The sequence below is a fragment of the Maniola hyperantus genome, chromosome 10 (genome assembly GCF_902806685.2).
Source record: "Maniola hyperantus chromosome 10, iAphHyp1.2, whole genome shotgun sequence".
NCBI classification, from domain to species: Eukaryota; Metazoa; Arthropoda; class Insecta; order Lepidoptera; family Nymphalidae; genus Maniola; species Maniola hyperantus.
In genome coordinates this window covers 2099536-2115721 of record NC_048545.1, presented here as the reverse complement: position 1 = coordinate 2115721, position 16186 = coordinate 2099536, and the positions used below count along the sequence as shown (strand labels likewise).

The window sequence follows — 16186 nt, the reverse complement described above, 5'->3', positions numbered from 1 at the left end:
ACCTTTAATTCATTATAATCCGCCAGTACAGACAACTGTATGGTACAACGTGCAGTATGCGATATGATAGCCTCCTGATAGCGGTGTGCAGTGTCTAGCGCAGTGCAGAGATAGCTTGCATCCCGAGCACGGATATTTGGGCCCGGAAAATAATAGGGATTTAAAAAATACCTAAATTTACAACAAGTTAGTGGGCACATCTATTTTGTGCAGAGATAGCTTGCGACTTGCACCCGGCATAAAGATATATGTAGAATCCCGGAAAATCAAAAAGTTTCCACGGGATTAACCTAAAACCTAAATCCACGCAGACGAACTCACGGGCATCATCTAGTCAAAAATACAATTTCGTAGGCCACACAATAGCATCAAGGACCTTAAAATGAGTGATTCCCCGTGGGGTCTAAAGGATAATTTTATTTCAATTTAATGATAAATTGACATCCCTTTAGAGCCATTTTATAAAGTGTTGTTGAGTCACACATTCCATACAAATTTTATCAATACTAGCTGATCCGTCCAGTAGTTTGAGCTGTGCGTTGATAGATCAGTCAGTCAGTCAGTCAGTCAGTCACCTTTTCCTTATATATATTTAGATGTGAATCATTAGTGGTACGAAAAAGGCGGTTTACTACCTCCCCTTTCTCACCTCCTCTTTTCCTTGTCCCTGATCCGCGCTCTGGGTGGAGTGCTGCCGAGCAGATCCGCTTCGGAGCCGTCGCCGTTTTCCGCCAGGTAATACCTTGAGGAGTGGCGCGAGTGCCTCATCACCACATCATCAGCGTCGCTATAAAAGACGAAGCAGACATTGAATTTTAGAGCCTCAATAGCTCAACCGGTAAAGGTAAATTGATAGGTTGACGGTTCAAACCCCGCCCGTTGCACTATTGTCGTACCTACTCCTAGCACAAGCTTGACGCTTAGTTGGAGAGGAAAGTGGAACTACTCATTTAACATCACTACCCCTATTATAAATGCGAAAGTGTGTTTGTTTGTTGGTTTGGTTGTCAATCACGTCGCAACGGAGCAACGCGACAGGGATCGACGTGATTTTTTGCATGGATATAGTTTCAGACCTGGAAAGTGACATAGGCTAGTTTTTAACCCGGAAAATCAAAGAGCTCCCTAAATCCACGCGTCATCAGCTAGTGGCTAATATTCTTAAAAGAAAGGAATAATTGCTGTTGGTAAACAAAGACAAGTGCAAGTCGGACTCGCGCACTGAGGTTCCGTACCGAAGGATTATAGTAATTATTTTGTTAAAAGAGTCTTGATAGACAGACAGATGGACAGACGCGTCGGACGGAAAAGTTCGTAAAGGGAGGTTACTAAAAGTCAAAATTTAACGGTAACTTAACCACCTGTTATGTAACTGGACATTGATAAGGACAAAATATTAGACATAAGGTTATCTAATCAATGCCAGTGTAGGTACAGAAATAGCAGAGTACAGTACACGGCAGAAAGTAATGTACATCGACCTTTAGAAGGAGATAGCAGATTTGTAGAGCATTGTCTCTGTCATTGAGACCGACAAAACGTCATATAGGTATGAATGACAGAGGCAACGCTCTACAAAGCAGAAATGTCATTCTAAAGACCGATGTACATTACTTTCTGCCGCGTTCTGTACCTAGGTCCTAGGCTAAGAAATATTTCCTGACTAGAACCTGTGACTAATTTCCCCAAACAATTTTTTATCAATTTTCCTTTAACGGTGATTTTATAAATTCTTGCAACACAAAATTGTACTTCGACACACCGTCATCATCTGAATATTTGTTTATATTGATAACTGATAATAGTCAACTTCCTTGAAATTGATAACTGATAAGATAACACGCTATTTTAGCAAATCTTTCGTGAACAGAATTATCATGTGGTTACACATGTAGATTGTAGGTATTATAAATAGTTTGATTTATCTTTACAGTAACATATAGATTGTAACCTTGAGAGCCTCAATAGCTCAACGGTTGGGGAGCAGACTGAATTCCAAAAGGTCGCCGGATCAAACCCCACCTGTTGCACTATTGTCGTACCTACTCCTAGCACAAGCTTTACGCTTAGTTGGAGTGGAAAGGGGAATATTATTATTGATTTAGCATGGCTAATATTCTTTTTAAAAAAATGATACGATAAAATTCAAACTAAGTAAAACAGTTTGAATAAAAAATCGGACTCGCACACGAATGGTTCCGTACCATCGTACAAGAAATTACACTTTTTAGTTTTACTAAGCCCTAGGGCTTGAAAAAATAATTGGAGAGGTTGGGGCGCAACGTCCTCTTAAGGGCGTATTTTGTGAGGCTCGGACCACGGCGTAAGATGGCGTTCGTTAGGGCCAAAAGAAGACGCTTAGCTATAAGTCTAGCATCCTAGATCCTAGACATATAGCTAAGCGACATTTCGGTAGGTATATTTGCGCATGGACGCGTTTAAACTTTAAACCTACGGCGAATACACACAGACGTACTAAATATACATATTACATACGTAGTACAACAACATTAGCATGCCTGCGTCCAAGGTTAGGTTCATTAATACATATTAAGGCATTCTACTCACAACACTGGCAGAGCTGATTTGGGGTGAAAAAGTGGGGAGGATCCTATCGCCTCCTAAACCAGGCAGGAGCAGATATGCATTCAGTATCTCCTAGATAGAGTACATCCATAAAGTCTATCAGAAAAACAAAGAGTTTTCAGATGATTTTTAAAAAACCTAAAACGTGCATGCTTAAATATTTGTCCTTCTGTTTGAAGCTATGACAAATAACAATCAGTAAGGAATCCCTGGGAATCCCTCACTTAAGTACAATCAGTCAATAACTTTGACGGCCTTGCTAGACAGTAGACAATAGTGATTGTGACTGCAATATCTAATTAGGTAGTAACTATTAACACTAAACAATACCTAGATATCAGGAAAACAGTTGAGGATATAGCAACATACTTCTGTTATATATACGAATATTCTTTAAGATGTAACTTTTATGTTGAGGGAAGTATGGCCCAAACCGCCCAAACAACTGCAAATATTAGTTTGTAAGCACAATAAATATGTTTTTATGTGATTTGAAAAGAGGTAAAGTTTGTAAGTTTGTAAAAAGTAATCTCTGGAACTGATTTTAAAAATGCTTTCACCAGTGGAAAGCTACATTATTCCTGAGTGACACAGGCTATTACAGGGTGGAATTTTGTAATGCCACCTGAAGGGAAAGTACTCTTTTAATACTATAGATAGAAAATTTTACTCAAAGAAAATATTCCTTTATTTTTGAATAGAAAGAAAACTGCATTCAAAGATTTTCGAAAATTCGCTTGCCACATCCGGAAATCGAACTGACTAAAATCTGTAAAAATCACAACCTGTACTTTAATTGCATCAACCGTTAGGATAAATTATAAGGATGAAATCTCTCTAAAATACTTGATAAATGAAATGAAAGGAAAACCATAACATCTGAATCTGAATAATAAGAATAAATATTTTAACTAGCTGATGACCGCGACTTCTTGCGCATGTAATTAGGTTTTTTAAAATCCTATGGGAACTCTTTGATTTTCCAGGATAAAAAGTAGCCCATGTCACTCTCCAGGTCTTTATCTATACCCATGCAAAAAATCACGTCAATCCGTTGCACCGTTGCGACGTGATTGAAGGACAAACCAACAAACCAGCAAACCAATAAACCAACAAACCAACAAACAAACACACTTTCGCATTTATAATAAGGGTACTGATTCAAGTAACTTTCAAAGCGCTTTCGAATCGTCGGATGCATCTACCACTGGTTCGGATTGCCATTTCTACCGAGAAGAACCAGCAAGAAACTCGGCGGTTGCTCTTTTCAAATATTTGATACATACTTATATTTGAGCATACTTTTAATAGATTTTTTAAACTTGTGTAAAGGTAAGTCCAAAATAGTTTGCGGGATTTTATTATTATAACATGTGAGTCATAGCTAATGGTAAAATGTTTGTATATCTACATGCTATGAAGTTATGAACACTAATAGCAGATGAATGATAAAGCTGATTGGTACAGATAGTGACGCTATCATCGTTCCAACGCCCATTAATGTATTCAATGCAAACACTTCACTACACTACTTTACTAGCTATAATCTTTATTACCTAACTAGCTGATGCCCACCTCTTCATAGGCGTGGATTTAGGTTTTTAAAAATCCTGTGGGAACTCTTTGATTTTCCGGGATAAAAAGTAGCCTATGTCCCTTTCCAGGTTTTTAACTATACTCATGCAAAAAATCACGTCGATCCGTTGTGACGTGATTGAAGGACAAACCAACAAACAATCACATTTTCACATTTACAATAGGTGTAGTGACTGGCTTATTAGTTTTAAGTTTTCTTGTAGTGTTCATTATAATGTAGTGATCAAATAAAAAGTTTTCTTTCTTTCTTTCTTTCTTTCTTACAGCCGCAACTTTGTGCATGTGGACTACACAAAATTCAAACCACTATTTTACCCCCTGCTGAAAAAAGCTGTTAAGCCTAGCGGTTAGGACGTCCACCTTCTAATTGGAGGTTGGAGGTTCGATCCCGGGCACCTCTAACTTTTCGGAGTTATGTGCGTTTTAAGAAATTAAATATCACTTGCTTTAACGGTGAAGGAAAACATCGTAAGGAAACCTGCATGCCTGAGAGTTCTCCATAAAGTTCTCGAAGGTGTGTGAAGTCTACCAATCCGCACATGGCCAGCGTGGTAGACTATGGCCAAAACCCTTCTCATTCGGAGAGGAGACCCGTGCTCTGTAGTGGGCCGGCGATGGGCAAACCTTAATACTGGGTATATCTGTTTTGAAACATTGTGCAAACTTGGACTTTGGAGGAAAGGAGTGAAATTATGTTGTGTTTGTGCAAGGATTTAATTTTAAAAAAACCAGCCAAGTGCGAGTCAGACATGAGCACCGGGGGTTTCTTACTTAATTTTTTTGACATTTTGCATGATAAATCAAAAACTATTATGCATAAAAATTGATGACAATCTGTTTTAGAATGTACAGGTAAGGCCCTTTCATATGATACTCCATTTGGTATAGTTGTTGTACCTTGTAAATTGAAAATACTGATATTTGTTCATGAACACATTTAAATTTAATTACCACTAATTCACGGTTTTCAGATTATTTCCATTATTTGTGATTAGAACCTACCTGCCAAATTTCATGATTCTAGGTCAACGGACAGTACCCTATAGGATTTTTGACAGGCACAACAGACAGACACCGAAGTGATCCTATAAGGGTTCTTTTTTCTTTTGAGGTACGGAACCTAAAAGCTCACTGGGTTAAGGCATAGTTCACTCTGGTTGAGTTATAGTAATTTGAAATAGAACAATTGAGTAATTGAGTTGTATGAAAGCAAAATGTTAAATGAGGTTTTAATTGACTAGGTACACGTTCTTAAAGTTAATGTGGATGTTTTTATTATCTTACGCACATTCAAAACGTTTTGGCCTTCACCCAATCGGACTCGTGCTAACCTCTGTCTCCATGTAGGTAAATATTGTAGTAAGTAAATATAAAATAATCAACTCACAAGTCTTCTTCTGAACTCTGGCCAGAATCGTAATTGATTGGGAAACCCAATTTCTTCTTCCAATCCTTGTTCGCGCTAGAATCCATTTTGAATTGAAACAAGAATTGAAATTGGAACAAGTAAAGTTCCCGCGTCACTTACATGTTTTTACTTTGCACTTACGTAAAAACTCATCCGGAGGTCTGATTTTTGCACTTTAGTTCTAAAGTCACACGTAAAGCATCTTCAGCACCACTTTAAAACTATTTATTGCGCATAATTTTTATTTAATTACCGGCGAAAAACATTGAAATTAATTTTAACACCACCTCATCAATGTACGAAAAATGTCAAACTCACAAACAAATTTTTTAAAGAGTGAATGAAAATGAAGGATTGATGAATGAAGTTTATCAGTAACAATCAATCTGCTGTCACTTGTATAGTGTTGTGACCATGACGATAATATTAATTTTGATTTTATTTATTTTATTGAAATAGGTAATATTCATGATAATCTATAGTCCGCGGCAGGTTGAATGCGGGGGGACGCTACCCGCGCTCGCCAGCACCGGGTTAGCGTGGGGCTGCGTGGGTGTGCGGGGCGTTCGCTCCTCGATTGCCATTTAAAACTGTCATCGTGTACCTACTATAGGTAAGTTCATAAGTTGTACCCACAGAGTACTTTTTACATATGGAAGTTGTACCACTATATTATTATTACAATAATAAATACGTCGGTAGCTAGTTAGACCTAGCTAGATGTTTTACCTATCAGGTTGAAATCCTATAGACTAAGTAGGCGTAGGTAGTTAGTTGCGTGGATAAGTATAATCCATGCCAATAGTCATTCTTGAAGTTAACCCGGAGAAATGGTCAAAAAAGGCGTGAAACTTATAATTGCCATATTATGTTGGAACTTGGAAAGGGAAGGGAAAATAAAAACAAACAATGTTTGTAAACTTGTCAGTAATTTATAAAAATAAATTAAAATATAGTTCTGCACCTATGTACCTAGTGTTTTTATTTTCCATAGAAAAAAAGAGCCTGCGATGCATTACTGGGGTAATCGTGGTAATATCCTGGAAGCCAAGGCCAAAAATATTTCGGCCTAAAAGCTAAATAACTTATGTGATCATCATAATCATTCGTATTTTGTTTGGTAATCGAGTAATACTGAGTAAGCCCGATTTTAAAAGTAAACGGGATAATAACGAGCATTAGCACCATCTGAAAAATTAAAAATCTATATTGCCTGAATTGAATATTTTTTTAATAAGGAGTGGTACAAAATTACACGTAGGTATATGTTTTTTTCATAGTTTAAAATTATATATACCTAGTTCGAATTTTGCAGCGGTCTACGACTATGATTTTTTGGTTAAGATCCAAATCCTTTGTTGGCATGTTTATAAGGTCTTTGTTATTAATAATAAAGGAATATATATTAAAATAATATAATTATCAAACTGTTATTGTGTATATTTTACTATTTTAAATAGGTACCTAGGTAAGTAAGAAGGTACCTACTTATTTAAATTTAAATTAAGTTTCCTTATCTACCAAGGCATCGCTTAAGTAGAGTCCCAAAAATAAGATTTAATTTATTGGTTACTTAGTTTAATTGTACAAAAGAGTATAAAATATGATATTGAAAATGTTAATGCTAATCATCATGACTGTGATGGGTATGCCTAATTCCATATTTATTTTTCATTTCACGTATTGTCATTCCACCGCTATTATTTTCTTCTTCCACTAATCTAGACGGTATTTTTTTCTTTCCAATCTCCAGCCAGTCTCCTGCGTTCTCTTTCTTGATCTTCTTCTGGTAAACAACATGCCCGTTTCTTGTTACGTAGGAAATAACTGGTGTTAAAACTTGTCTTTTCTTCTTTCTATGACTAGACCAAAAACAAAATATGTAAATTTTTAAATTATTACCTTACATAAGTAGATATGTACTATTTGGTTGAGAAATTCTCGTAATTTCTCACCAATCGAACTTTTCGCTACCGTCTGGATGGGACCCTATCCTCCCCAAGACCTCTCCGAGCAGGAGTCCCTCAGGGCTCCCTGCTCTCGCCACTTTTGTACGCGCTGTACACCAGCGACATTCCCAGATCCCCTCATGTTCATATAGCCCAGTTCGCGGATGACACCGCTCTATATAGCTCCGACTTAAACTACCGGAACGTTAAAGCTCGACTCCAAAAGGCAGTCAGTAGCCTAGGCCACTGGTTCCGCCTTTGGAGGATAGAGGTTAACCCGGAGAAAAGCGCAGCAGTGCTCTTTCAAAAGTCCAAAAGGAAATCACAATACAAACTTCGACAGACTGAAATAACTCTTTACGACCGCCCCATTCCCTGGCAAACTAATACCAAGTACTTGGGTGTAACCTTTGATGACAAGATGAGCTTCGCCGCGCACATTCGTAGAGTCCGCAAGAACGCAGCGTATGTGCTCTCCCGTCTTTACCCCATGATTTGCGCAAAGAGCAAATGTCACTTCGACATAAAGTCACGCTATACAAAACGTGCATCCGCCCCAATAATGTCTTATGCCTGTGTTGCATTTGCACACCTGCCGCCCTCCTCTCTCAAACCTCTCCAAGTCCTACAGAATAAGTTTATGCGTACGGCCACTGGCTCCCCGTGGTACATGCGCAACGTGGACCTCCACAGAGACCTCCAACTCCCGACAATAGCTCATTACTTTAAACAGCTTTCCAAAAATTATTTTGAGAAAGCCATTAGACACCCCAACCCCCTAATAGTTGAGGCAGCGACTTACACCCCTGACCGAAACGACCCCCCAGATAAAAAACGCCCTAAGCACGTCCTTAACGACCCCGACGATCAAATCATGACCGACAATGCACCCTATCTCGTAGGGCTACACAATTCAACCTCATCACAGCGTCTTCGCCGGCGAAGACGAGGTCCCGATTTCTAACGTCACCCGGACGTGGGCTCACGCCACGGCCTCGGGGGCGTACGGACTAACCAACAAAACCGACAACTCCACCCATCCCAACGTCATCCTAAGCCGTGGTCCGAGCCTCACAGGAGGCGCCCTTAGGAGGACGTTGCCCCCCGACCTCTCGAATTATTTCTTCGAGCCCTAGGGCTCACCCCCAGGCGGAGCTTCGCGCTCGCCAACCCCCCCCCGGTGACGCTGTAGCGGCCAATAGGGCCTACGCAGCATAGTCAATCCGAAACAACACACAAAAAAACTATTTGGTTACTTAGTAAAGTTAGTTAACTACCTAGATATACCTAGAATAGAAGTATAAATAGAGATTATTTTTACTATTTATGAACCTAAATTTTAAGTAATTGATCCGGTTCATCAACTCTTAGCCCAGATTTTTTATATTTACATTCTAAACCCAGGGCGAGTGTCAAGACATTAGCGCATTAATTTGTTATACCTGTTATAGTTTTAGTAAATCTATTGAAACCAGAAACACACACAGAATGGAGTAAACGGTTAATAACGTTTGCACGAGAAATAACTACGACTTACGAGATAAAATTGTAAAGTTAATAATTCATAGAAACCAGACCTATGTTTCCGACTCCTGAAGTGTTCGTTGCTAGATGAGGAACTGTCGCTATCACTGCCACTACTTGACTCTAAATCGGTATAAATCTTCTTTGGCTTTCTCTTCTTCCTTCTCATGTATTTTCGATCAGCCACTTTAGAGTGAAACGGCATAACCATCACTGGTAACCGTTGTTGGGGAAAGCCAGGCATTTGCATGGGTGAAGGCATCATCATCCCTCCCACAGATGGAGACATACCTCCAGACATAGCCGGGTTTTGATATAATGTTGGAGGCAAGAACTGTGACAATATTCCAGTTACGAGATATAATATAGTGTACATCACTATTGAATGTGTAGTGAAAGAGCGGGACATCTGAAAAAGATTAAACGATCTATCTGATGGCTTATAGTAAAAGATTAGTGTGGTCTGTGAAGAGTTTTGAATACATCACGTGTTTAGATTAGCATTATGATACAATAATAATTACTGTGTGCGATAGTAGGTTACAGGTACTTACGGATACGTACACATTTTATGCAATATCTGTGTTGCAACTCATTCACCTCGTTAACAAAAGATCCGGGTTCGATTACTGGTTGTATTAATTAAGAAAATTATCTTGATTTTGACAATTATTTATTATTGTACCTTGGTACTCAGTACCTACTACTAATTATTATTATTAGTGATCAAAGTAGAATATACCGTGCTCTGGTACGCCTTTTTGTACGTACATTTTAAGTTTCCTTTTTTGTAACCTGTTATTTGTGTTTTGTGGTGCAATAAATTATATACTACATATTACATAGGTACATGTTTTGGCAAAATAGGCATAACATACTATGTAGGTAACGATCTATCCATCAAATACCTATCAGTGTCTTATTGAGTAGATACCTACTTACTGTACCTGTACATTGTATAATACCTGTCAGAAATATAATATAAGTCCCGCAAATTGCTAATGAGCGTGGCCGCCATTTCAGTGATGTCAGCACTAGACTGAAGTCTCGATCTTATGGTTAGAGTAGCGTCAAACGACGTCATTTCGATGTTAATCAGAAATGGTTCCAGCGCAATAGCAATTTGCGGGACTTATAGTACCCGACAGGAAAGATTACGATCCAACTTTAGACGTTATCTCCATCACTCATAAAACTATGTAAAGTTTTATCACTGAGTTGTCAGTCTCGACGACAAAGACAACACTACGACACCAAAGCTGCCAATTAGGTATCTCTTTCTAAAGTTCGATGTGTAATCTTTTAAGTTCTTAAAATAGTAAAAAAGTTAATGAAATGAAATTTAAAGAAACCTTAATCGATGTCTCGACACCGGCCGCCTACAACTTAATACCAACCTAAACACTTGCTCAACCTTTAAATACTTCTGAAAAATTACTACAATGGATTTTGCTTTAGGATTGTGACGTAAAAGGCAGGTGCTTGTACCTAACTCCTCATAATCATCTACTTAAATGTATGCTTAAAATAAAATTGTAACAGAATGATTTCTGCACATTACCTAATATATAAAACTTTGAAAATTCTAATCGAAGGAAGCATCACTAACGATAATATTATCACCCAAAACAATAGGTAGATTTTTTTATTTTCTGTCTGTCTGTACGCACATCACGCTGAAACTACCTACTGAAGGGATTTGAACGCAACGTGTACAGTTTTTCGTTATTCGGGTAGGTACTAGATATCTAACGTAATAACTGTTGTTCGAGAATGGGACTGCTTATTTGTCGATGTTATTCCATAACTCCGTCAAATCTAAATCGTGTTCAAAGATCTAATTAATAATTTTGGAGATGGAAGAAGGAACTCCATAACGGGCAACAGCAAATTTAGTATTTTAATACAATTAGCAGCATCATCTAGTCTTTGATAAAATAAAATAAAATTCAGAAATCGATTATTTACTCATTTTACAAAATTTGGAAAATTTCACATTAAATTATAATTTGAAATCTCAAACTGTATACTTTATATAACTTTTACCTAATCTATTAAACCATTTCTTTCATTGTTCAACAATTATGTAAAAGGCTTGTACCTATTGTAATCTAAAGTGTTCACTATCGTGTTCTTTTCTTATTGTTTCGAAGTAACAAAAAGCAGTAAACCTTGCTTTGATATGACATTTTATAGCCTGAATTTCAACACACAGGTCGTTGATGGTAGGTAAGCACACTTTATATTTACAAATTAATGATTAAAAACAAAATTTTAATCAATGAACATCAAATCGTTTTAGTCAATCTTATCAATTTATGAAATCTCTTGTTTACAGGTAATAATGTGGAGGCTGCGCTTACGAAGACTACTAGTTATCCTCAGTTTTACGACCATAGAAGCTGAAGATCCCGAGTTGCCATTATGTCCAACCAACATGCAGTATTTCCCACAAAACCTTCCCATGCATTGTCGACTGCCAGGAACAGTGCCTCCTTTTCCACCACAAGAATACCAGAACCTTTTACCAGACAAACTACCCATACCAATGCCAGTTTCTTTACCTGGAATGCCTGGCCCAATACCTGGACCCATGCCTGGACCAATGCCCATGCCAATGGTACCGATGCCTCCATCACCAGCACATAAGCTTCCTGTAATCGTAATGCCATTCTATTCCCCCGACACATCTGGCAAAAAACCACAATATCACATCAAGGTAGACCACCAAGGAAACGCAGATTACCTGTAAGAAAAAGGAGACCAAAATCTATAATTCCGATGAAGACCAGCAGGAATACTGACTCGTCTACAGACACAGATGATCGACTGATACCTCTTCTGAACGTGAGTTTTGGAGAGGTCCAAGAACAGGCAGAAGATCGAATCGACGTCATACATCCAAAAAAAAGAAACATCACAACAGAACAAGAAATCTTACACCATACTTCAGTACGTCACCAAAGATGGATACGTGATATTTGAAAAACAAATATCTAAAGGGGAGGCTAAAGATTGGTTAGTGAGTAAAAGTGAACATAACAATGCGATAGAAGTTACTACAGTTAGGAATGAGAATGATTTTGAATATAAACCTAGAGCACCTACAGAAGATAAAGGTGACACTAAGTTCTTAATGAATAACGTAGAAGAAATAGAAGTAAAAACAGAATTGAATCCGCGTCAAGTGCATAAAAAGAAGAACTTAAAACGAAAGTCAAATAAAAAAACTAAGTAATTTAAGCTTGTGTTTAGCGCCTAAAGTTTTTATTTTTTTATATTTTTAGTAAATATATCGTTATAATATTATGATTCATTTTATTATGATGATAATAACATCCTCTTATAAATTTATTTTTGAACCTTAATAGCCTCTCGCATCTTCTCGTACCTTAAGTAAATATATTTTTGCCCCAAAGCAGATAATGATGTAGGTAAACAGACTATTACTTTCATCTATATATATAAAAGGAAAAGGTGACTGACTGACTGATTGACTGACTGATCTATCAACGCACAGCTCAAACTACTGGACGGATCACGCTGAAATTCGGCATGCAGATAGCTATTATAACGTAGGCGTCCGCTAAGAAAGGATTTTTCAAAATTCAACCCCTAAAGGGGTAAAATAGGGGTTTGAAGTTTGTATGAAAGTCTGTCAGTTTTGAAGTGTCGATAAAGAAGTTTTGTAGTGCAATTAGCAGTAGGTAATTATGACATATTTTATTAAGCTTATGTTAAAATCTCATAGTTAAAAATCAAACCTAAGGGTTTAAAATTTGTGTAGTCCACGCAGCCGAATTCGCGGGCATAAGCTAGTATAAATTTAACCATTTATTTAGAAATCTATTACACACACATTTATATACAGGAAAACAATACAAGATACAGAAGAAACTATATAGAAGGGTGCAGTTGCAGTTGCAAAGACAACCTTAATGCCCATCATTCTAATCCATTGGGATTTGGGAGGCTAATAAATTGGCAGTTGGTAATCATATCAAAAAAGCTATGATGACCTTTCCTTGAAAATATAACGGATAGTTCCAGATATGGAAGATGGAATGCCTTGAAGAGTAATAGCTTAGTAGTAGTAGCAGCCTAACAGTTACATACATTTTCATATTATTTTCAGCCCTGTTAGTAGCAGGTTCGATTTCGGTAAAAGTAAATAATTGGTACCAAAACTTCTCACGGCAATTAAATATGGGTTTCATTAATTATCATTCAGGGCATTTCACAAGGAAGGTTTATTATAATAGTCTTATTATTGGTCTATAAAACAACCCCCTCCGTGCTAAAGCGGGGCAGATCTACTAGTAGAAAATAATATATCGATGACAGCTGTACAACACTATTTTATTTAGGGTCTTCCCGAAGAAAGACCCGTACTAAAATGTGAACGAATGATAATCTCGGAAGACTTCAAATTTGACACTTCACACTGGCCGTGTAACTGTAAACCTAGAATAGAGCCTTCCAGGTCCGTAAGTAAGGGTAAGTATTCCGTACAGCGTTGCCAGACGTTCCGATTTTGGCGGGACGTCCCGATTTTTCAAGTCAAAATCAAATGTCCCGCGCGGGACAGGCTCAGCGCCGCTTTTCCGGGATAACTCTACCGTGCGTGCAGCGTGCTGAGGAAACATGAGCGGGTGGCACAGACAAGCCCGACAAGAAAAAAATCTTAAGATGTCCTATTGTCTTTAAGATATCTTTAGGAGTACTATTTTCTTGCTGGGAAGTGTGGACTGGCCGCCCGCCCCCGGAGCGTACCTAATGAAGATAAGCGCGCGATTTTGCTATAAATATTGTCACGTAAACGTCATTTGAATTCAAATAAAAAGATAAATATTTAAAAACTTCTGATTATGTATGCGTTTTTTTAACATGTCCCGCTTTCGACGAAAGAATCCCGCTTTTTTCACTCAAAAAGTTCCAAAATCCCGACTTGGCAATTAAAAAAACTGGCAACGCTGGTTCCGTACCACCGTACAAGATGTAACACTAGGTGTACCTTATTTAATTTGCGTAGCGGCTATTTTGAAATTTTTATTATTTACTAGCTGATGCCCGCGACTTCGTACGCGTGGATTTTGGTTTTTAAAAATCTCGTGGGAACTCTTTGATTTTCCGGGATAAAAAGTAGCCTATGTCCCTTTCCAGGTCTTAAACTATACTTACCCATGCAAATATCACGTCGATCCGTTGCTCCGTTGCGACGTGATTGAAGGACAAACCATATAGGTAATAGGGGTAGTGATTGTTATAGCGGCAATAGAAAAACATATATTATACACCGGCATTACTCACGTGTTTTGTCGACGTTAGCCCGACTAGTTTCGAACCCATCCGGGGTCCTTTTTCACATGGGAAAAAGGACCGCGGTTAAGGCTGCGCGTGACACGCATCGCTGCCCTCATAGCCCGGTGTCCCCTGTGAAAAAGGACCCCGGATGGGTTCGAAACTAGTCGGGCTAACGTCGACGAAACACACGAGTAAAGCCGGTGTATGATCCATACTAATATTATAAATGCGAAAGTGTGTCTGTCTGTCTGTCTGCTAGCTTTTCACGGCTCAACCGTTCAACCGATTTTGACGAAATTTGGTACAGAGGTAGCTTGCAACCCGGGGAAGGACATAGGCGACATACTTTTTATCCCGGAAAATTAAAAAGTTTCCACGGGATTTTCTAGAACCTAAATCCACGCGGACAAAGTCGCGGGCATCGTCTAGTATATTATGTATAATAGAAATCACTCACGATAGTTTAAACGCTAAAATAGAAATACACATTATGTGAAAATTTCAACTCTCTATCAAATTACGGTTCACGAGATGCAGCCCGCTGACAGACGGACGGACGGACGGACAGTGGATGGAGGCTTAGTAAAAGGGCCCCGTTGCCACCCTTCGGATACGGAACCCTGATAATAAAATATTCAGTCTATAATAAAAAAATCACTTTTGCAAATTGGTTATGGCAAATTTTATTATTCAAATCGTAATCGTGCACCAGCTTACAGCTCGCTTACCGCACAGTCGAAATAGGTTTTCTTTTTACTCCACAATGAGTCGACGTTGTGTAAGAAATAGGTAAAATGCATATAAACGTACACCGATCGACAAAACACTGCGATAACCATCAGAGTGCCGAGAATGAATTGCGTGAGTTACCTACTTATTTTATGATTTGATGGATTGACGCTGGTTCCCTGGGAACGGGGACGGGCGCTAATGTGGGACGCAACTTGCGTTGACACATTGGCCCCGTGTCATATCAGGAAGACAGCATCAAGACCGGGAGCCGCAGCAGAAACAGCTGAAAACGGCAAGCGGCGCAAGTATGCCTCTCTTACAGAGAGTTACATTTTTGTGCCGTTTGCCGTGGAGACCCTGGGGCCATGGAGTCTTAGTGCTAAAAATTTTTTACGAGACATTTCACCGCGATTAATAGCCTCATCTGGTGACAGAAGGGCTGGCTCATTTTTTGCGCAACGGATCAGCCTGGCTGTCCAGCGCGGAAATGCAGCCAGTATTCTTGGCACCATTCCACGCGGTCATGATTTATATAGTAATTAGATAAGGCTAGCTTTAAGTTTTATTAAAACTAGTAACAAATAAAAAAAAAATATTTTATGATTTTTACTTATATAGGCCCATGGTCATCGGACACGAAAGCTTTTATAAACGTCGTGTCCCAAAAGCTGATCCACGCGTCTGGTGACCCAAGAGCTGGTGCTTATTTCGCTCAACGGTTGAGCCTTGCCATTCAGCGAGGTAATAGCGCCAGTGATATGGGCACAATGCCCATAAATGACCATTTGGACGGCGTATATTTTTTGTAAATATAAATTTTTTTGTCATAAGTTTTTCTGTATGTATATACTATATATAGCTTTTTTTTGTTTTTTGACCTGTAAATTTATAAAAAAAAAATTAAATAAATTCTTTTATAGGTAGGTAAATATTTTTTTTTAAACTTAAAATTTTTTTTTTGTTGTCATGTTATTTTTATGTTGACTGTCAACTTTACCTGTTGTGCCATGTGGCAGTGGCAACCACGGCAACTGGCATGTACAGGATTTGAAGCTAGCATACGCATTAGTTAGTAAGGTTATAAATA

At 38.4% G+C, this 16186-nt stretch overlaps 4 protein-coding genes across 5 annotated transcripts in view; 2 read left to right on the top strand and 2 right to left on the bottom strand.

The window, feature by feature from the left end:
* The window catches only part of Mekk1 (mitogen-activated protein kinase kinase kinase 4), a 39716-nt gene extending 33814 nt beyond the window's left edge, over window positions 1-5902 (bottom strand). Inside the window, exons 1-2 of the mRNA XM_069501294.1 lie at window positions 5570-5902; window positions 650-787 (exon numbers count right to left, since the gene is read on the bottom strand). Of these exons, the coding sequence (XP_069357395.1) occupies window positions 650-787; window positions 5570-5655 (224 nt within the window). The 5' untranslated portion in view covers window positions 5656-5902. The remainder of the gene's footprint in view (window positions 1-649; window positions 788-5569) is intronic.
* Window positions 1-16186, top strand: part of ChT (choline transporter) — a 447845-nt gene that overhangs the window by 211245 nt on the left and 220414 nt on the right. The window lies entirely within an intron of this gene.
* On the bottom strand, window positions 7195-10437 carry LOC138402877 (uncharacterized). The gene is made up of 3 exons (XM_069501295.1): window positions 10416-10437; window positions 9117-9472; window positions 7195-7452 (listed from the first exon to the last, which is right to left on the bottom strand). Exons 2-3 carry the CDS (start codon window positions 9470-9472, stop codon window positions 7215-7217), a joined length of 594 nt encoding a protein of 197 aa, XP_069357396.1. The 5' UTR covers window positions 10416-10437; the 3' UTR covers window positions 7195-7214.
* On the top strand, window positions 9559-12363 carry LOC117986079 (ribonuclease 3-like). Its single transcript, XM_069501293.1, is given in 5 exon segments — window positions 9559-9826; window positions 11402-11768; window positions 11771-11887; window positions 11890-12006; window positions 12009-12363. Coding segments are annotated over 4 exon segments (888 nt in total). The 5' UTR covers window positions 9559-9826; window positions 11402-11407; the 3' UTR covers window positions 12302-12363.